The 22,466-nt window shown below is 41.6% G+C and overlaps 1 protein-coding gene across 4 annotated transcripts in view; it reads right to left on the bottom strand.

Annotated features, from left to right (window-relative positions):
• NEK7 (NIMA related kinase 7) overlaps positions 1 to 22,466 on the bottom strand; it is a 78,137-nt gene that overhangs the window by 37,089 nt on the left and 18,582 nt on the right. For 3 of the 4 annotated variants that reach the window (XM_077332759.1, XM_077332756.1, XM_077332757.1), the window contains 2 exons: positions 9,083 to 9,165; positions 3,810 to 3,950 (listed from right to left, as the gene is read on the bottom strand). In XM_077332759.1, coding sequence (XP_077188874.1) covers positions 3,810 to 3,950; positions 9,083 to 9,139 — 198 coding nt within the window. In that variant the 5' untranslated portion in view covers positions 9,140 to 9,165. The remainder of the gene's footprint in view (positions 1 to 3,809; positions 3,951 to 9,082; positions 9,166 to 22,466) is intronic. The other variant, XM_077332758.1, reaches the window with a different exon arrangement.

The raw sequence follows: 22,466 nt of genomic DNA, 5'->3' as shown, positions 1-22,466 counted from the left end.
AATGCTTATGGACATCCTTTCAAGTTTGTCCAAGCAACACACACACCTGGCACCGATTAAATTGACTGCCTGAGGAGAATTCCAAAAGGCCCAGTTACTATTTAAAAGAAGTTGCTCTTTGTTTGTGGTTTACTATAGAGGAGCCCATTAACACACTATTAATAAGGTTGAATTACTATTTCCCTGAGCAATCCCTAACTATTGCAGCCTTGCAGTTTAATGACAAACACATCAGTTCTCTTTAGGTAATATCAGCTAGCAAAGGAACTTCAAATGCTAGAGGAATACTTTAATTGCAATGCTCCTAGTTATTGATTCGGTCATCTACAATTCTTATTTGAAATGTTTTATGTAATCTTTACTTTTCTCACAACGAGCCCAATAAGACATGGAAGTCTAAAGCTGTATGGCATAATAATACCTGATATTTTTCACAAGATATTTCATAAACTTGAGAGCGCTTTATATAAACTTGCACATTCCACTTAGTATCTCAATCTAAGTCTCCTGAAAACAGTTATACAGTAATGAGGACATCAAGAAGGCCTTTTTAAATTTCTTAAGTCTATTTGTTATGAGGATGTGAAGTACACAAGCTAACTTTGGATGCATTGTAAATGCTCTTTGCTTCATTACCAGAAATATTGCAGATGAATACAAATCCAACCACTTTTTTACTTGAAAAGCCTTTTCAAAATTCTAAGAACTTTCAAGGAAGTCTTTAAGGACTGAACTGAAGAACACAATATACTGCCCGATACATTTCCAAATCTAATAACAAATTACAGCAGTCTGCATATTTTTGTGTAAGTCACTCCATTCACATATTCTTATGAAATTATTATACTGATGCATACATGAAAAAAGCAAGAAATTATCTCCTCTGCATCCATAGTTCCAGAAGAGTTTGAGAAGATTTTAAATGGGAGAAAAAGTTTCAGAACTTTTTTCATATGCACATACATATTTTTGGTAGTTTGGACATTTAGGGATTTATGGGGGTGTGGATTTTGAGTCATGGGTGTGGGATTTTTGAAATGTGACTGTGATTTTCCATTCTAGGTTTTTGATGCTTGTGAACCCTGATGCAAAGCAAATGAAAGATACCCAACCTGCCTAAGAAAATAGTTACTGTTTTCAACAGTATAAAACGAGGAATTCTTCTTTAAGATTAATTAGTTCTAATTTAATCCTCAAGAGGCAATTCACTGACAATGAACAATGAATAATTAATTCATGTGCTAGATCAAAGGAATCCTTTTATGATCCCCTAACACAAGGTATTAACAGCTGAAATGAAAAAGACAAATCATTGAACTGTGTAAAGCGCAAAATGCTATGCATTCAGTTGGCAGAATTATGATGAAGTGTTTCAGCCTTCCTAATTCCTGAGTACATGAATGAAGCTGGCTAAAAATTACACAGAGTTCAACACCAGAAACAAAAACTTACTGTTGCTGGGCAATGATATATCCTATCACATTCTTAATGAAGAACAGCAAGCTTTACTTAGCTATGCCCTGTCTGATACTTAAGTTGTGATTTAATGATACCCCTTTCCACTTACAATACAACAAAAGAATTTATATTTTGTCTGACAGCTTCTTTTTTAAAAACAAAAAAGACACTGCAACATGCAAGCCAGTTGGAGACAGTTTAAGCAACATTTTAATGCTTTGTAAACTTCCAAATAAAGTTTTCTGATGAGTAAATAATTTAATTTGAACAACCTTTATAAAAATAAATGGTAGGGCTTAATCCTGTACTTTTGCTTAACTGAGCATAACTGACCCAGAAGGCAGTAGCCAAAAAGTACTTCAGATGGGATGGGGTTCAAAAACTCATCTACCAGAATACCACCATAATATGCTGCTCTGAGCATCAGCACCACGAGCTACCCGAGTGTCTTGCTAAATAACAGAATGGAAGCATACCACAGCAACGTAACAAAAGGGTGAGATTACTGACAAACCTAACTACGTGGGGATGTTCTATTCTTCTTGAAAAATCATTTGAAGCACTAAAAACACATGGAATGGACGGGGGGGAATAATCCAGAGAAATGACAATGAAGTTATGTCATGATGTATTTATTAAATAGTAGGTACAGAAGAAAGACTAATAAGGGAGAATAAGGGAAAGAACTCATGAAGTAATGAAACCTAGAGAGGCTCCCTGTGTTGCTTTGTTCAAAAGGCATGTGACATTCACTGAGCAGGAAAGGGCTTGCCTGCACCTTGAAACAGGCACATAGGGGCATCCCTTTCTACCCAAATGAAGGGGGGAACGCGGCGGGTTCCTTCATCAAAGCTTTGAAAGGTTCCATACTGTGGTTTGTGCATTCAGAAGACTATAAAAGCAGTGATAGCCTAGGACTGACATATGACAGTAGGATGAGCTTGTTGATTATGCAGTGCATAGGTTACCAATGAAATTATTTTGGAGTATGTTTTCTTCCATTCCGACCACTGTTGCTTTGCAAATATTGAAGACCAGGACCATGGGAGAACGGGATGCTGTTTATAAAAGATACATTGGCCTCTGAAATAATTTAAGCAACATGGTGAGTAGACTATTTCCTGCAAAGATCTATAGACAAGTTCTACTGAAAGAAGGCTAAGGTGTTTCTCTAATGTTTGGGTTTTTTTCAAAGATACCGTACTTCAATGCCAGTTTTACACATTTTCTGCTTTGCTCTGGACGGCTTCATGACAAGGCTCATCTGGTGCAAGAGAACTGTCCTAAGCTATAGGCATCAGTCCAAGACACATGATGTGTACTGAGATACATCAGTACAACGAGACACATTTGGGAGATGAAGATGGATGGGAAAGAGGTATTGCATCCCCTATGATCTTCACCCAGCAGACTGGTCTTTACAGGATGTGGGGGGTGGGCAGGAAAGAGGCAGCACTCCCCCACTGACCTTTTCCTCCCAGCTTGGCCTTTGGGACATGTGGGGGAGGGGATGGGAAAGAGGCAGCCCCCACTGTCTGGCCCAGCCTTTGGGAAGTGTGGAGGGTGTAGGTGGAAGGAGACCCTTTGGGAGATGGGGGTGGGTATGAAGAAGGCAGCCCAACCCCCTGTGGCCTTTCTGGACCCGACTTTGGAAGATGTGGGGAGGTTTGGAGGTGGGGCCTCAAGAGTCTAACGGTGGGCAAGTGCTTTTGCCATATTGCCTGCCCCCAGGAAGCCCACAGTGCAGGTGTGAATCCTAGTGCCGTTGTATTCTTGTGTGCAATGGACTTTGTCTCTAGTGTAGTTATAAAAATTTACCTCACCCTTGTACTTAAAAGCACTTAAAGCAGGGTACAACAAAAAATGCTACAATACAGCTTTGCCCCTCAAGTGAAATGCAGTGGCCACTTCCCCGACAGCATCTGTGAATGAAGAGTGATCATTTTTGCTACCTCCATTGTCCTGAGGAAAACTTGCAGTTTGCTCCCCTCACTATTCCTTCAGGTCCAATGAGCTGCAGACCCACAATTTTAGAGACTGCAAAAGGTTGCAGTGAGCAAAGGAAGATGGAAAATCTGTTTTTCTCTAGCACAACTGGTCACATTACTGAGGCTCCAAGCCTCTAAAATTAACATAAAGCTATTCAGCAACAGAAAAACAACCAAATCCTGAGTATACCAAACAGCAGTAAAACAAAATCAGAATGTGACACTGAAGCCTAGTATAGTGGGCTTCTATACTGTTCTCCTCACCACCCCAGTGCCCTTATTTATGTACAAGTGTAGTTCATCAACCCAACAAAGCCTGTAGCTGAATTCTTCATGCATACATACCACTCTGCAGATCCTTACCTGCACCTTTTTTAAGGCTACTGGCACACCGTCCAACAAGCACGTGGCTCTGTAAACTTCACTGAATTGTCCACGGCCAATCTTCTTCTCTATTCGAAAGTTGGCTAAAGTATTGTAGCCCATGTCAGGTCGCAAGGCTTTCTGCAAAGATTCAAAAACTTAATTTCATGGCAGACGTTTTATGTTATATAGTGGACAGTGGACAATGTGCAATCATCACACCCCTCCACAGCAATCTGTTCATTTCATTCACTTTCATTAACTTTAATAACATGAACATAACAAATCTACACATACAAAGTCCAGCATGTGCGTGTTGGGAAACATGAAGAACATTATTTTACAGTTCAAGGCCCAGTTGGTCCAGTGGCCAGGTATGGTATTTAAACTCAAACTAGAAATTGTTGGGAGAGGGAGGAGAGTAGACTAATAGTAAAGATACTTCCCAGATACCTTCTACCATCTCCTATGGCGTTTCCCCAGCAGCTTAGATAGTTGTTGGGAGCATGAACTTCTAATCTGGCAAGCCGGGTTTGATTCCCTGCTCCCCCACACACAGCCAGCTGGGTGACCTTGGGCTCGCCACAAAACTGAAAAAGCTGTTCTGACTGGATAGTAATATCAGGCCTCTGACAGCCTCACCTACCTCACAGAGGGTGTCTGTTGTGGGGAGAGGAAAGGGAAGGCAACTGTAAGCCGCTTTGAGACTCCTTCGGGTAGAGAAAAGTGCCATATAAGAACCAACTCTTCTTCTTCTACCCCAGGGGCTCATCAAGTTCGGATTCCCTGGGTTAAGTGTCAGAGAAGGAGATGGAGACCCAACCATTGGGAGTCAGGGGACAGGAGAGCCGATGATAAGATAAGACTCTCCTGCCTGCAGTGGGAAAACTGGATGTCCAATGGGGAGGCTTCTCCTCGTAATTGAGGTAGTGGCCTCTGAAGCCAATACAGAGACGTGTTGAGATACATTTATATTTCTTCAAATCACACAAACAAGTAAATGATAATAGTGGGAAGCATCTTCTCTTAGGACTGAGTCTCAAACTAAGGCCTGAATTCCAGTCGACTGAGCCATTCAGAGAAATCAGTAGCAGGTAGCCCCCTTCAGGATTTTAGGGGAGGTGATGATAATCATTAAACTGCTCTGACCAACAATACCTCATCTTCTGCTAGCGCCTTACTGCAGATGAATTATCAAATAAAAATTTATTATGCGACCATCAATATTGCTTATTCCTTTCTGGTTTAATAACAAGATATTCCTGCTATTTAGGTCAGTCATAATGTCTCCTGAAATTGCTAGTCTTAATAAATATCTGCATCTATCAGGAGGCATATTACATGACTCTGTGTATTTTCAGTGTGACTTCTCAGCCGATTTATTGTGGCTCTTAGAGAAAAAAGAGCATTAATGCAAAAAACTCCTAGTATTTAGTAAACATACATATATTACAAATAGTCAAGGATTCTCGAGGCAAAGTACTCCAGCACCACAATAAGATCCATCCTTTTGCTCAGTTCTTAATTCTATCTGTTACTATTCTAAGATATGGCATACATCACAACAGTCACACAATGTACAACTAGCATTATTCTTTGGACAGAAGGATAAGTGTTGTAAGGGGTAAACTGAAAGTCACTGACGCTCTTAGATTGCTTTCTCTTCAGCAGCCTGAAGATTTTATAAACCCCAATACAAGCAACATCTACTTTTATTAAGGATTTGCAAAACGGCAACAATTTTGTCATGTCTTGCCTTTGTGTTAGAATTTAAAAGCACAAACAGCAGTGATTCGAGAACCCTTGAAGTATGCAACTGGTCCTCTTTGAAATGTAATGGATACTGGAAATATGTCTAAGCTTTTGGCTCTCTGAAGCTCTCCATCACACAACCAAAAATAAATGAATATTCAGTAGAACCACCAGTGCCTGAATACGTAACTGCTTTGATAGAGATGGCATTGCACAGATTCAATGATGTAAATTCAAAAGGAACCTATGCAGGCTTAATGAGGTGATCTGTAGTGTTTGTAGTGAAAATACAGAAACTTGGGGAGTTCTCTCATTATTCAAATGCTCATGTTACAGAGATGCAGAATGTGGCTTCATTATGCTGGGGTGTGTGTGATTTCCCCCCCCCCCCCCTTTTTGAAGCCAGCATATATTTCAAAATTTGAATTGGGAATTGCATCCTGTGTCTGCACACTAACTTGACAAACATTAGCGTGAACTACTAAGGCAGTGTGACAACCGCATGCTGAGAGCAAAGTCTCACTAATGTGTTTTGGCATGCAGGTTTGTAATCACACATTTACATATGCAATGACCTACATTTGCATGTCAGATCACACACTGTCTGGCTTTATTAAGACCAGGCACCTCCCTGTGTTTGGCGGCCAGAGTGGCGAGAGAGGGCCAGAGGGCGGTGTTTTTTTGGCAGTTGAGGGATGAACTGCCACCAAGGATTAGGCTGATATGGCCTGAGCATTAGACACTTCATTAGAGGTAATCTGTTTAACAGTGGGCAGTGTATGTAAACTTCACAGCCCATTTGCAGCACCTTCCCCCCACCCCCAATGGCCTTTCTTCAAAGGGCAGTGTGGCTGACTGACAGCTTGTCTCATCCGCTCCCTTGTCCTGTCATACAATTTCAACGTGGAGACCTGACATGAGAAGCAACATAGCTGCACATCTCCAACTATTACCCAGGTCTCCCTCCCAGCCACAATGCAGTTTGGAAAAGGAACAGGCTTGCACATAATTGGGCCATTGGTAGGTCAGAGAACATATTACAGTACATTTTAGTCATCGTCAGGCTGCATTTTGGCTATCACATTTAAAAAAAATCAGCAGGGACTTGCACATGTAAGCTAGGGTGATTTCTATAAACTGTCATCTATATATTGATGTTTCTCTAGGACATCAATGCTATCTCATACTTAGTACAAACATAATACTGGCTCCATCCAGCTAGGATTTGCAAATCACAAGCCAGCCACATGCTGTCCTTCTCCCTTCCTGCTTTAGTGTGAATTTCTCCCTTCTTTGCCATGTCATCCTCAACCATGGCTGCATCAGTGATAACATGGTTATCTGCATCAGTGATAACCATAGTTAATGCTAGCAACTTTGAAGTAAGCTTGCAAACTCAATTTAAGAGGGAAATATGCATCAGTATTTTGCCACCCATACCTCTAAAGCATGCACCTATTAACTCTTCAGAACAAGCTGTGGTCACTCACCAGGAAGTCATAATTGGCTAAACAACCATGTCCACTGCATACTCCTTTCCTTCACATGAAAAGGCAGCACACTATGGTAATAGAAGCAGCAAAACATGACTGCTGCATGCCATCTAAATCATTTCCAACTACAACTTGTGTACCCAGATCCATGAACACTGACATCCGCACCATCTTTCTTACTCGTAGAAAGACTGATGTGGATCTTCTGAAAAATGTCTCATGCTTTAAATTGATTCATAGCAGCCAGTATGATATAGAGGTCAGAACACTGGGCAAGGGCTTAGGAGACCCAAGTTGAAATCCTCACTCAACCATAGGGTTCACTGTATGACTTTCAGCTAGCTCCTTTTTTTCTCTCTCTCAGTCTCATGGGACTGTCTTAAGGATATAATGAAGAAGGAAAAAAACTATTTCCAACTCTGAAATCCTTGGGGGAAGAGAAGAATAAAAACTGAGGTACATTCAGTTTTGATTTACCATATTGGACTTGTTAAACAGAGTGACAGGGATGTTAACTTTTTGAGTATTTTTGAGGGAGGAATTAAGTGTGCTTTAACTTTATGAGGTTTAACTAATGTGAAAGATTTTTACATGAGGACTGGATTCAAAGAGTCATAAATGGAGCTCTGCTGGCAAGACAAATCATTCCATCTTCCAACCCAGAAAGCTGCTCCCAAGAATCAGGGGATCCTTAGCAAGGGATGCAATGCAGGAGAGATGTCAATTAGACCAACTCCCTCCCCCCAAAAGGGTGACCCCTGCTTTTAGCACCTTAGAGATTATACAGACATAAGAGTAACAAGCACACTGTTATAAATGCAGAAGTCCAAGAAGCAACCATTCTTTCATTTATTCATAGCTGCACCATTCTGCAATGACTAACTTATGACACATTGCCCCTTAGTGCAAGTTCTGTCAATAGGAAAAAAGTGGTAACTTAGTAGCATTCCCATGTAATTACATATACATTTACATGTTCCAGAGATCTGTATTGCATCAGAATAACATAATTAAAAAAAACCTTGCTACTGAAACCTGGCTCCCTTCCCACCATAAGATTTTACTGCTGATTCTGTGTACTCCAGATTCCAACCTCTATTTTCCAACTATGGTATTAAGGAATAATCAAACAAGTGATGTCACCCTCATCAGCCAGCAAGAGTTCCAACGCCAGGCTGAGAGTTCCATGAAAGATCAGAGGGTGATGAGAGATCTACCCTTAGCAAGGTTTAAAGATACATAGGGCAGCAAGCCCGTTGAAGCTAATAAGCAAGTCTGGGGAACACCACAGAAACCCAGGTGAATTTCATGACTGAAGAAAGGCAGGATATAAATGTAACAAAATTAACACATATTAATGAGCTTAAAAATAATTGATTCTGAAATTATTTTGCATTTGTTCGGAGGGGGCAGTCACCCACTAGCAAACAGAGGACAAGGGAATGCTCTGGGTCACAATTTAAGACAAAGAAGTTTGGACACACTATTTCAGCAGCCTCAGTAGTGCCTCAGAGTTTGTTGTTGTTGTTAGTTGCGAAGTCGTGTCCGACCCATTGCGATCCCATGGACAATGATCCTCCAGGCCTTCGTGTCCTCTACCATTCCCCAGAGTTCATTTCCTTTCATAACGGTTCAGATTATAAAAAGCAATACTATGTTCATGATTATTTCCACTCCCTTGTTCAGGATTATTTCCATTCCCTTCAATGAAACTATCCCCACTCCCCGAAGAATACCTTAACTTTAACTGTTTTATTCTGTCCAACAGAACCCTCTAGATTCATTATATTTTGTCATCTATCTGTGTCATTTTAGTTCTAGAAAAAGTAAATCATCTGGAGGATCAATATAAAATTCCAAAAAAGGCTAGTTCCAACAAAGAAGATTGAAAAGCCTAAAATTCACAGCACCTTTCCTGGGTGTGTGAAACAGAGATGAAAAAATAGAAGTGTCTTTTTAAACACACTGTTTGATATCAGAACATTATCTTAATGCAACCCTTGACTTCCTGTCCTTAGAATATCCTACCTGTGGCTGAAATTGAGGAACAGGAGGGCCTGGCATTCCTTGGGATTGCTCTTCCATTGCTTCCAATCACACTTTCGAATGACCTGTATAAAATTCCATGCAATTAAATCTTATTATTGTGTGCAACCTTTCCTCTTATTATTTATATATAGCACCATTATTACATACCATATAAACAAGCTTTACAAAATAACACAAGAACAAGAGTGATACATGATTAAGAGAGAGCCTAGGCAAGAGTAAACAGGGATATAATCTGTGTAAGTGCAGGTTGTTTTCTATAGGGAAGGATGAAATTTATATGTGTGTGTGTGTGTGTGTGTGTGTGTGTATAGGAGCTTGGGTGCTTATTCACATAAGATCATTGCAGTACAGTAGCTAGTGCTGGACTGGTCAGAGTGTTGGGCTAGGATTGTGGAAGCCCATATTCAAGTCTCCACTCTGCCATGAACCTTGCTGGGTAACCTTGGGCTAGTCATACAACCCTTTCAACCTTTTATTTATTTATTTATATTTATATTCTTATACCGCCCTTCACTACGGCTCTGGGCGGTTTACATAAAACATTTTTATTTCCATTCTGAGGATAAAATGGAAGGGAGGAGTCCACCATCCTATGCTTGTTGGGGAAAGGATGGAACTTTGTTTTGAAGGCCACACTAAATAAATAGATAATGTGGCATAGAAACATTCAGTGATGAGCATCTTAATTATGGGTAAATTTACAAATGAGTATTCATCAGAAGAGAACATTAACATAGTACTTAGCACTGCATGTAAGAACAGACCATGGAATAGCTTGAGAAATTAAACATATCCTTGGGTAGTTAAAATCAACAAGATTCTGGGGCAATCCCCAATCTCATATATACCCACTTCAAAGTTCCGCTGAATGCAGTGGATCTTTTACCCATGTAAATACATAAAATCCTATACGCATTTACTTGAATGACCCGCAAGTCCCATTTAACTCTCTGGGGCTTATTTCTGAGTATATATGGACTGGATTATATTGTAAATTCTAATCTGGCTAAATGACAGAAAGGTATTTCTTATTCCTTTCTCTCTTTTCACAGGTGATAATTATTCAACAGAGACAGCATCTATGTTCAAATAAGCAACCAGATAATAAGGCATAACACCAGAACATATGAGGGTTGAGCCCAAAGCTCATTTACATTGCACCAAACCATTGTTAGTGTTCCTTTTGAACCAGAAGGTACAAATCAACTTGGAAGTTACAATAGATTGGTAAAAGAATCATGTTAAGTGTCAGAAATAATGGTGGGCATAAACTGGAAAATTACATTGTGGTTCATGGGTCGAGGTGTTCCCAAACCCCTGAATTCAGATGATTCAATCCCCTGAAACAAAACAGTCCAGTTCATCCTGGTCTGTTTTACCTCTCCCTCCTTAGAAACAGAGAAAAGCTAAATGACACACTAAAATGGCTTCTGGGAGCAGAAGCTGTCTCCCCATTTTGAGTGTGTGTGTGGAAGACATGTTTCCCTCCTCACTCAGACTGGGCTCCTAGGAGACTTTTGTTCCTGGACCACCAATAGAGTCCAAAAAAACAGCTGATCCTGCAGAGAGTTCACTGAGTCTCTCTGCAGGATCAGCTATTTGACAGGGTCTGCTGGGCTGCCAGATGACTGGAGCTAACAGTTCACCACCTGGGCTAGGGCTGGCTCCATTTACAGCTCAGTTTAAACTGCAAAGGGAGCCTACCCGGGATCAGCAGTGTCAATTCCATTCCCTTCCATTGGAAGTGGGGGAAAGCAAACTGCATTGAAATGTCTTGCAGCCATTTTAGGCTGACAGTAGGATGTTCATACCCATCTGCTATCAGCCTAAAATGGCTACCAGCAAAACCACCAAAGTGAACCAGACAAGAGTCTGTGAAAGTTCTGTCAATTCTTTATACCAATGAAGGTATTCTGATAGATTGGGGGGAGGGGGGTTGAACTGGGGCATTTTCATGTGAAAATTTGGTCTGTGCCCCATTTCATGGCCATCCCTAGTCAGAAATAAGACAGAAATAAGAATACCACTTATCTTCTTTTACAACAGATATTCTTATTCAACACCCTAAGAACTGCAATATCTGCCCTATGGTAATTTTGGTATAATTGCAACTCATATTTAGTAAAACCATTCTAGAAGGAACTGCTATGGTGAATAGTGATTTTTGGGCAGTGCTAACAGAATTCTAATCCAATCATTAATGTAAGATAGTTCCAATGAACTAAAAGGACTCACTTCAATGTAAATGTAAGTAGGATTTCTACTTAAGAGTCCAATAGCTTACATTTTTATTTGAGTGTATGCCCTTCGTAATTACTGGGGCTACTCCCAATTAAATATAGAGAGAGGCAGAAACTTTTGGCCCAAACCATACATGTTCACTGTCAACTTTGTGAATAAAATGATGCTAAATTAAGGTTCTGTGCAGCCTGAACTTATGTGGTATTACAGAGAAGTGACACATTGCTCATAATAGAACTTATCCTAAAGTAAGTCTGCTTAGGATTACAATGCAAGAAACAAATACAACTTGTACCCTTCTAAATTAATTGAATTCAATGGGCTCAGAAGGGGGATTGCACTGTAAATGGATTCACAGTTGTTATAGTGTGATAAATAAAATATGCCGAACACATTGCTTTTTCTAACTTATGATAAATCTTTTTTTTTGTCAAATTTGCCCTTCTAAGACACGAAGTAAAATTTACATGAAGATCAGGAACTGTGTAAAAGCTACAGCTTATTGATTTACTTTTGCTGCTATAATTTTTCTCCTGACATTTTGTTGCTTCAGTTCATGTAGGCTGAAACAGAATCAAACGTGAAAGCATTCTGATCAATATATAAAAACGAGTTGCAAAGAACAAAAAACTTTCCTACAGATCCTTATTAAAACCACACTAAAATGCAAATATATTTAACCTTGAAATACTGAAAGAAGACTATACAACTGGGAAATACTATTAAAAGAAAGCACTTCTAACAGTCTAGCTGCATTCCCCCCAAGTTTTAAACCCCTTCCCAACCTAAAATTCTGGAGGTGGTATAAATCATTTTATTTGTTCAAATGTCAGTTTTATGCTTTCCACCTTTCCTGGAGTTTTTATGCGGCTGAAATCCTTCAGAAGTGAGATGAATATCGATGTTTTCACCTCCTAACTTTTCTCTGGAAATACTGTTGTTAAAGGCCTTTTCAATTTCCTTGAACAGTGGTAGTAAAATTGCTCCATGGCACATACTCTTTCCTGCTACTTTATATCTCAAAACAATGGTCGCTGGGGACAGAAATCAAATGTCAAGACGGATACCACTTTGACACAAAATGAGTTTAATGTTCATGCAGTCTAGTTTCTTTATATGTCGATTCTTTAAACAACACAAACCATTACCCCGTTGAGCTACGTAACTATTTGCTATTCAAGTTATCTATAGCTCCAGTTGAAACATTTCTGCTTCTTTTTGTAAATCACTCAAATTCGTTGTATTATGATTTGCTCAGGCCAGAAGTTTCCAGACTGTGTGCTGAGGAACTCTAGGGCTCTTTGTGAAGTTATCAAGGGTAGTTAGATGAGAAGATCAAGCTTCACTTGTCTGCCAAATTGTCCCTTGCAATATGCACTTGCAGGCACTCCCAGTCATTTCCAATAATGATGCAGGTGTTCCATAAAAGTTGGGCGCTGTTATATAAAAACACATGGGGGCAGGTTACTGAAAGTGAAGATGTCTGAATAGAAATACTGTTTATTGGAGGAAGTCTGAGATACAGTTTATTTGTGCTCCAAAGACCAAATCTGTTACCTAGAAAAGTGCACCTGGATCTCTTCGGTGACCGATACATATCGAAAAAAGAAGGCTGGCTGACCAGGGAAGGATCCCCTCCTTATTTACACACCCTCCTGCATACATAAACCTTTCTCCTTTTGCTTGTATGGTTTTTTCCTGCATTTCCTGCTCCAAAGGATAATGGGACAGCTACATATGTATGAGAAGAGGGGCACTCAGTACAGTAATCCTTACTTGCCTCTTCAAAACGTCCCCACAGAAAAATCCAGAGGGTAGTAAGGCTTGCAGAAGTGAGCAACTGTAACTGAGGGGCATGTAGTGAATACAGTATCATGGAGACCCAAGTTTCTGGCAATTCCTAGAGAAATGTGACATCACTTCCTTGTTGACCCCAGAAGTGATGTCACATCATCAGCCAAGCAGCCATTAAAAAAATCTCCTGCTGTCGGGAAGGTGGGAAATATATGTCCCATTGCATCCCTTATCTTCTAAAAGATGTGTACATGAATTTCACAAACAAAAGCAATGATAAAGCAGGAAAATTGCTAGCGATTACTTTATTTTCCCACACTTGGCCAACAATATAAATATCAAGTAGGTCTGCAAAGGTAGGTCCTGAACTGTCTTGCAATCTGATACCCACTAAGGTCTGATACCTCTGGTTTATATATGAAGTTAACTGAGGAGGATATCATTGCCTCTTTCTTTTCAAAGTAGAATAACCAGAATCAAGCCAGTGTAATGAGAAGACTGCTATACTCGTAGAAACTGATCCTAAATCCCCACTTAGCCATGAAGCTCCCTCGAAGTCCTTGGGCAAGTTGTTCTCTCAGCCTGACCTACCTCACAGTACTATTAAAGGAAGAAAATAAAACAACATATAAGCTTGGGATGACTCCAAGTCATCTTGAAAGAGAAAGAAGGGACTATGACAAAATAATAGCTCTATATAATACCTTTGTCACCAGTTTCTGAGATTTCAGTTTCTGAGTATTTTAGCACTACTGAAGCAATTCATGAAATCTGATGAATCCAGAGTTCTTTACACCTGTGAAATAGCTGGTATAGTCAAAACTGAAAAACAGAAAACTCAGAAACATAAGTCAAGAAAGAAAAGTCCACCAGTTTGCTGTGTCTTTTGCATTTAAATAGATGGAACTGTTTTCTTTTGGGGTGTGTTTTAAAGACGAAGTCTAATATTTGAATTAGAACAATTGTTCTTAACAACTCCCATATCATACTCCTTATCTTGCATATTAAAATAACACCTGTACAAACCAGCTATGCTTTCATGGTGCTGCAGTCTGCTACATGCTAGTAAAACTGATACAGTAAACAGGAACTGTACAGTGTAAATTCCTTCATCATTTTAGCAGGTGTGGGGACAATACTACACATTGGCAGCTTTTCACAGGCTAATAACACACAGTTCATATTACAGTAGCTAATCATTTGTTTGCCTACAGAGTTGATTTTCAAACTTTCTCCATTTATGGAATTCCTTTCCATATTGGGTTGCCTGCTGAAAATTCTGAGATCAGAGACCTTGGAGTCATGTTCAAGGGAGCATATGCCAAGTTCAGGTAAAGGACTGGTTCACAGCCTCACGGTCCTTCAGTTCAGGGGTGCAGAACAATCTACCATCAATTCAATACTCATTTGAAGATGCTCATTTCAGCAATCAATCAGTAATCGAGTGGTTACAGTGTTAAGCTAGGATCTAGATTGGTGGAGGAAAGGGCCATCAAGTTACTATAGACTTATGCTGAGCCCTCATGCGGTTTTCAAAGCAAAAGGTTTTGCCATTTCCTGACTCTGTGTAGCAACAAATTAATTCTATTCCTCCCAAATAAGGAAGGTCTTCGATCCTTGTTGAGAAAACCTGCATCCCAACCTCTTGATGATGCCCATTAAAGCAGGAGGGGAAAAGCTGGTAGGGGACCAGGGGCTACTCTAGTTCATCTCCCACCTGGAGGCTGCAGCTGCTGCTTTGCTTCTGGCAAGCAGGGTGTGGGAAAGGGGAGCGGGGGGGGGATTCCTAGGGTAACAAAAGTACGGCTTTCACAACCTCTTGTCTCTTGGCTTGGGGGGCGGGGGGAAGGATATCGATCTGTCTAAGTGTCTCTTGTCTTCAGTGCTCTGTCATCATTTGGCTCCCCCTTGCACCCTTTCTTCCATCTCTCCCTCCTGGAAGGGGGCTATTTCCTTGTGAGTTGCAGAGGCTGCTCCTGGCAGTATGGGGGGGGAAGGAAGATGGAGGGGTGTTGGGACACACCTCGTAGACAGCAGAGGGAGGGAGCAAGCAATGGGGTGGGCGGGCAGACAAGCCGGGGACGGTAGCAGCAGTTGCAGCTGCCTGCCTGGATGGTTGTATTGCTCAGCTTCTGTGGACACCCTCGTGAACTATCAGATTTACTTTAAGTCTCGGTGGGGTGGCACCTGGCTTTCTGAGCAGGTGTCACTTCCTCATCTTTCTTGCTGAGGAGGGGAAAGTCACGGATCCCTTCTAGGTGCCTCATGGACCCCTGGGAGTCCCTGGACCCCCAGCTGGAAAACTATGGTGTTAACAGTAAACCTGACACTGCAACAAGAAGAACCTAAGAAAAGCAAAGGTCCTCTTTCAAGGATCTCAAACCAGAGATATGAGAAGGAAATATTTTCAGCGTTTTATTGTTCTGCGCAGAATTCTCCAGTGCTTAAGATTCACTGTATCATAAAAATCAACAACAATGGATAAATGCCACTGCCAATGCAATATCATGCAACTCTGGTAGTTTTAACGTTGTTGGTTTCTCATGTGATTTTCCCAAAGAACTGAACTGTTAATTTGCAAGTGAGTAGATAGAAGGAGAAGTCCATATAATAATCCAATTTAAAAACCAAGCTAGGAATTCACCAGATTTGATATATAGATCATGTCAAAACCAAAACTAACGTTATTTACATATCTTGTCTGATTTGGTGGAAGGATGTTGTCCAATCTCACATGAAACTAACAAGTGTCATACTAAGAGATGGTGAGACTTATGTGTCCCCAGTAACAACTTCTATGGAAAAGATTTCATTGTGTGGACATAAATGGGTGAAAAACCATCTCCATGATGTATGATGCACAGTTCTGTGAATGTACGAAAATTAGCAGGTCAACAGTTTTTGATGCCTTTGTTTTTCTCTTTACACTTAAAAAGTGTAAGGGAATTGTCTATCTTTATTTGCTTTTTTAAAATTCTGCCCCTTTTCCTGGCACTTGGGGCTTGGATAGATTACAGAATCATAAAGTTGGAAGGGGCTACACAGGCTATCTAGCCAACTCCCTGCTCAACGCAGGATCAGCCCAAAGTATCCTAAAGCATTAACAATGTTGAGCACATGCAATTCTTAAAAATTCTGTGTTCCAATACAAATGTCCACATAAAACTTTGAATTTTTCCCACCCAACCCCCTGCTCCCAACTCGATCCTAAGAACTAGTGGTTAAAGAGTAATAGAGTCTAGTCTCAGGAGCCCTGAGACAACAGGTCCCCACCGTCCCATCAAACCTCACATCTTTCAAAGGCAAGGTTGGGTAGGCTATGGAGGGGTGATCTGCTACAGGGTGGACTGGCCCTTTCCCACCCATCCCCATATCTCCCCAAAACCAGGCTGCTCAGGGAAGGCTGTGGATGGTGGGCTGCCTCCTCCCCACCACCCCATCTCCCAAGGGCCAGGCCAAACAGGGAAAGTTGTGGGAGGGCAAGCTTTGTCCCACCCAACATCTTCCAAAATCCAGGCTGTTCAGGGAAGACCATAGTGGATGGGCTGCCTCCTTCCCACCTACCCCACATCTCCAAAAGGTCAGACTGGCTAGAGAAGGCTGTTTGATCCCCCCCCCAGCCCCTCTGAGGAAAAGGAGGGTAAGGAAAAGCAAAGAGTGCTCAAATGGCCAACTGCAGGGCCATGGGGAAGTGTTGTGAGCCCAGGTCCTGATAGTGAGGACTCCTCAGAGGCGAAGTCTTGCCAGGAGCTCCTAGCCCAGTCAGATGTTCAACAGGCAGGAAACTCTGACCAGCAGGAAAAAATGAAGCTGTAGACCAGTGGTCCCCAACCTGCGGGCCGCAATCCGGTGTCGGGCCGCGAAGGCCATGGCGCCGGGCCGCGGCTCCCTCTCCCCGCCCCCCCTCCGCAGTAAAAAACTTCCCAGGCCGCAAGCTTGCGGTCTGGGAAGCTTCTTACTGTGGCAGGGCGGGGAGAGGGAATCGGGGCCGGGCTGCGCCCGTGCAGGCCGCACCCGTGCGGCCCGATCCGCGGGCATGGCCCGTGGGTGCGGCCCGATCCGCGGGTGTGGCTCGCGGGCGCGGCCCAATCCGCGGGCGCGGCTTGCGGGCGCGGCCGGGCGCAGCTCGATGCGTGGGCGCGGCCCGAAGCGTGGGCGTGGCCCGTGCGGGCGCGGTCCCCGCGGGCGCGGCCCGATGCCCTGCCGGTCCCCAGCCTAATAAAGGTTGGGGACCACTGCTGTAGACAACCAGCCAAAGTTATTGTAGGGGCTCTTCATTCCTCTTCTCAGCCTCCAGCTGCAGCTCTCTGCCTTGTCAGCCCACCTGGCTCACCTGAGCCAATTTAGCAATGCTGGAAGCAAGCTCCAGTCTAAAAGGCACCCCATCAAGTTAGCAAGACAGTTACTGACTGAAGAAGACTGTGAATCATCACAAAGTGAGGATTGAGAGGCTGCTGACAGCCTTTATTAACTGTGAGGCTGGGAGGCCTGGGTTGCGGAACTGCTCCTTCTGCTGATGCCCTTGGACTACCTGAAAGAACACTTTACTCCCTGGACTGAGTTAACACATTCATTGCATTCTGTCTGTCCTTTGGCATACTGGTTTTGAAATATTGATTTTTCTCTGTCTTCTCGTGCCAGCTTGTCTGTGCTTCTTTCCAGCAGACAGCCAAAACCTGAGACTAGCATAGGAGACAAAGGAAGCAGCTGGCTTCCCTCTTTTGCAAGTGCAAGATTGAGAGTGGGAAGAGCACGGGCCTTTCAGAGTGGCCATCACCTCTTCCAACCAGCAAGCAGCAAGAAGAAGACAGATAAGCCCCAAAATTGGCCCTAATTAGGAGACTGCTCTCTCCCGATTGGTGGCACACTCCTAAGGAGGTCCAATCAGGCAGTGAGTTAGTTGTCTGCATGCAATTTTGTGGATTGGCTCACATTGGGACAGTGCTCTTTCCCTGCATGTAATTTGAACAGATTGGCCCTCAACGGCAGAGTACAATTTGAACTGATTTGTCCTCATTGGCAGAGTGCTCTCTCCCTACTGGCAACACACCCTTAGGGAGGGCCAATCAGGTAGGGAGTTAGTTTTCTGCACACAACTTCAACTTCATAATTTTTAGTGATAGTACTTAAACCACATATGATCCCCCCCCATATTATATTTCAGATCAATATTGTTTTTGAACATAAAATAATCAGAGTACTTGCAAATTTTCATATACCAAATAATGTATATAGTAAAATCAATCAAAATCAAACCACTCTCTATTTGGGATATTGGAAATTTTTAATGGATAATTCTCAGGTTTATATTTTTCTATAAAATCCACATCACAGTTCAGAGTTAATGCCAGATTCTGATTCAGAATACCAAATAGCCACAAATCACTATATATCTGGAAATGCTTTGAGAGCTTCTGATGTTGAACTAGAGAAAAGATCCACCTGTCTGCACAATTTGATAAAGAGACAGGAATTCAGCCAAAACACTGGCATATAGTCTGGCAATGCAAATACATATCCATTCTTGAATCAATATTCTAGACAAGTTAAGCAACTTTCAGATATCATTCCCCTGCTTTAAATGGCCTCCATTATTCAAATACAACACTACAAAGTTAAACACAGATGGCAAAATTTTTAATACTGCCACAACAAAGGGAAACCATCCCTTGGTATTTTCTTACAAATGATTATTAAATGAATACTGTAGGAAGAACTAAGAGATTATGGTTACCTCTTCTAATGTTATTATAAAACCAAATAAATGTAACATTAGTATGATGAATAGTAACTTGCATTGTTTACTAGAGGGAGACTTCTGTGTTACAACAAAAAAGAACAAAGACTTGCCAAAGTTCAGCATTGCACTTTTAACTAACTCACTGAATTCATTCAAATGGGTAGCTGTATTGGCCTGAAGTATCACAACAAAATCAGAGTCTGGTAGCACCTTTAAACAAAGATTTATTCAAGGCGAGAGGTTTGGAGTACAAGTCTGAGGAAGAGTGCTTGCACTCGAAAGCTCACGCCTTGAATAAATCTTCACTGAATTCAGTAGGACTTAAAATCTTAATTTCAGCTGAATTATGGTCAGTTTGTCTAACATGAAAAAGAATGCTTATTGCTCTTCAGAGGGCAAATGATAATATTTTTGTAATCCTATTGCTAGTATTTCCCCTTGTTGCTCATGGAAAGCTGCTGAAAAATTCATGGCAGAGGGGACATTCCAAACCAGGATTTTCTGATGTCTACATATCTATGACATGTTACAAAGTTTACAGAAGAGATGCATCAAAAATTAGAACCACAACTGTATTTAACTGTGAAATATATCAAATATGAAATCTTCATTACAAGTCTGAATTTAAAGACTAGTGTTAACAACAACAACAAAAAAGGTACTATCAATTTTGTACCACCAGCTGCTCAGGGAAAATGAGGGGCTTTCCGCACCAGGATCCTTGTAGCAAATTGTTTGCTGAACGAAAAATCGCCATTTAAAATAGTGGAATTCGTCATTATGCATACCTGCCTTTGTTGTGGAATCCAGTTGCGTTTTGTATCGCTTCCCACAGGCTTCCGGTCTCGGCAAAAATCGCTAGAAAGGAAGCGCTATTGCCAAGCTCGTCCCGCATCTGGCTGTCAAGCAGCCAATGGGCGGCCGTTAGCATGCTCCCAAACAGCCCCTTTCCCTTTAAGAAAGTTTTTTAAAAAAACACACACACACCCGTTGCAACGAATCTGTGTTGATTCGTTACAACAGAGAGACCCATCCAGCTTGCAGGTGTGTTTAAGCTGTCGTTTCATCGTTGCCACGCTCCCCCCGAGTGAAAAAAAAAATCCCCCCCCCTCACGGGCCCGATTTTCGGCCGAAAACAGTATAAAAAATAAAGGGAAAATACATCAGCAAACGGGCTTCTCTGTTGTTTGTGCTTAGTGACTGAAAAGAGCTCTGGGGAGGGACTGCAGCCGGGGAAGCCTCACTGGGTAAACGAAGGCTTGCCGGTGCGTTGATCTCCGCTTGCTCGGAGAAAAAAAAATGGCGATCGCTTCGCCGGAAGATCGGAGGAGAGAGCCAGGGGGAGGGACTTTGAAGAAACCACAACAATGGTAACGCACAGAACTTTCCCGCTAGTGTTGCAGATTGGTTCCAGGAGTGTTGCGCTTTCCGGAGGGTGAATCCATTTTTGGGGATTTCCCTGAAAGCGCTACAAGGAAGCGCTTTTTGCGGATCGGTTTCAGGTGTGTGGCAGATTGTCAACGCCGTTGTGCATAATGGCAAAACTGTAGTGATTTCAATTGGCAACCATTGTGCAATTTTGAAGGAGTGCGGAAAGCCCCTGACTATTTACTTGATTCTAGGAATTAATATAAGACCAGACTCCTCTTTCATGAACTGGAAACATTCCTGCTAGTTACTTTTAGCTACATTGTCATGCAAATTTACAGAGTGCCTAGCTGAGACTTGATGAACTGGACTAAGACCAGGAAAAGTTTCAAATTCTTATTTTGCCGTATAACTTATTGCCTTGATTTTGGTTAGTCATTATTTCTCAGGGCTGCTAATTGGGAGGAGATTATATCTCAGTTCCTTGGGGAAATGGAGCTGGATACAAATCCATACTCCTGCCTACATTACACTAAATCAGGGGTAGTCAAACTACGGTCCTCCAGATGTCCATGTACTACAATTCCCATGAGCACCTGCCGGGATTTAATGGCAGGGGCTCATGGGAATTGTAGTCAATGGACATCTGGAGGACCGTAGTTTGACTACCCCTGCACTAGATTATTAGCACCCTAACTGGTCCCGGAACACCTATCCACTGTGATCCATGTGACGCTAACCTCTAGGTTATACTTCTATAACTTGCTCTATGCGGGACTACCCTTGTTACTGACCCAGAAACTGCAACTGGTCCACAATGCAGCAGTATGGGCCCTCCAAGAACACCTTGGAGGGTCCATATTAGGCCTATTCTTGGGTAGCTACACTAACTTCCAATTTAATTCTGGATCAATTTCAAAGTTTGGATAAATGGTAAAATGGTTATATGCAGCCTGGGCCCAGCGTACCTGAGGGACCCCCTGGCTGACATACTCTATACCCCCTGAAGAGAAATTTTCTCAGCTGGTGATCCCTGGGTCTTAAAGAAGTATGTCTGGCTGCAGCCTCTTCAATCCTGGCCCCTTCTGAGATTCTGGAAGAGCTGAAGGTCCTACAGGAACTTCCCCAGTTCCATAGAGCCTGCAGAATGTAACTCTTCCACACCAGGCTTTTGGTTGGGGCCAGTAAACAACTAATGACACCACCAAATTGGACCCTTCCTAAGAACAACCCACCCTGTAGGATTGGGGGGGATAGACAAGATTTTTAGCTGATTTGGGTTTGATGTAATTTTAACTTTTAAAAACTGTTTTAGGTATATAAATTATTATTATTATGTGTTTAAATCATGTAAACTGCTCCAAGCAGGTAAGTACCAGTAGGGGTGGTATAGAAGTTTAATGATATAAATAAAAATTAAAAATAAATGTAGGCCTGCTGAATGAAGAATTATTTGTAGAAACAAGTAAGCAGCTGATTATAGAAACCAACTGCACTTTGACAGAAAAAAATCAAATTTGGAAACCATATCTTTCAGTCCTCTGGTCTGTAGACACTATTCAAAAACAGAATAAAGGACAACAGCTGTTTGATACAGCAAGGTTTCTTTTCTTTTCATTGATTCCTTGCTTTTAATACTTCTGGTGATTTACAGTAGTTCTGTAAATCATTTCTATAATATTCCTGATTGGTAGCAAATCTTTTACAGATAAGAAATGACAATCTGTGGTTTTCTCATTGCCATGGTAGCTGCCATTCAGCTCAGCAGCAATAGGGCTTCCAAAGGACACATTTCCCCAAATTTTCCCTATTTCCATACCTTCCAGTTGCTATTTCTTCCTCTCCCCTGCCACCAGGAGACTTTATCACTGTTTTTTTTTAAGCAGGCAAATTATACATTATTTTAATATTATAGTAGTTTAGCTGTTAGGTCCTATGAATTAAATTGCCAGTTTTCATGTTTTGAAAACACCTCTAACCCCTTTAATTACAGAGAAAAGGACAAAAGCGTATCACCACACCAAAAAGGGCTAGAGGATTAATTTTCTAAAAATATGAAAGCTGGAAATTCAGATGACCTGATAGACAAACTGTTCTAATGCTGAAATTATTTATCAACTACAGTTTTTTAAAAGCACAGGTGGAGGGGAGATGTTTACTTTAAGGACTGAGTCAAGAAAAATGGAGCTAATATAGATGGGACATGGAGAAAACCCA

Source organism: Paroedura picta, chromosome 4, assembly GCF_049243985.1.
Source record: "Paroedura picta isolate Pp20150507F chromosome 4, Ppicta_v3.0, whole genome shotgun sequence".
Lineage (NCBI taxonomy): Eukaryota > Metazoa > Chordata > Lepidosauria > Squamata > Gekkonidae > Paroedura > Paroedura picta.
Note: the sequence above shows the minus strand (reverse complement) of the source record. Positions and strands in the feature narration are given on the sequence as shown.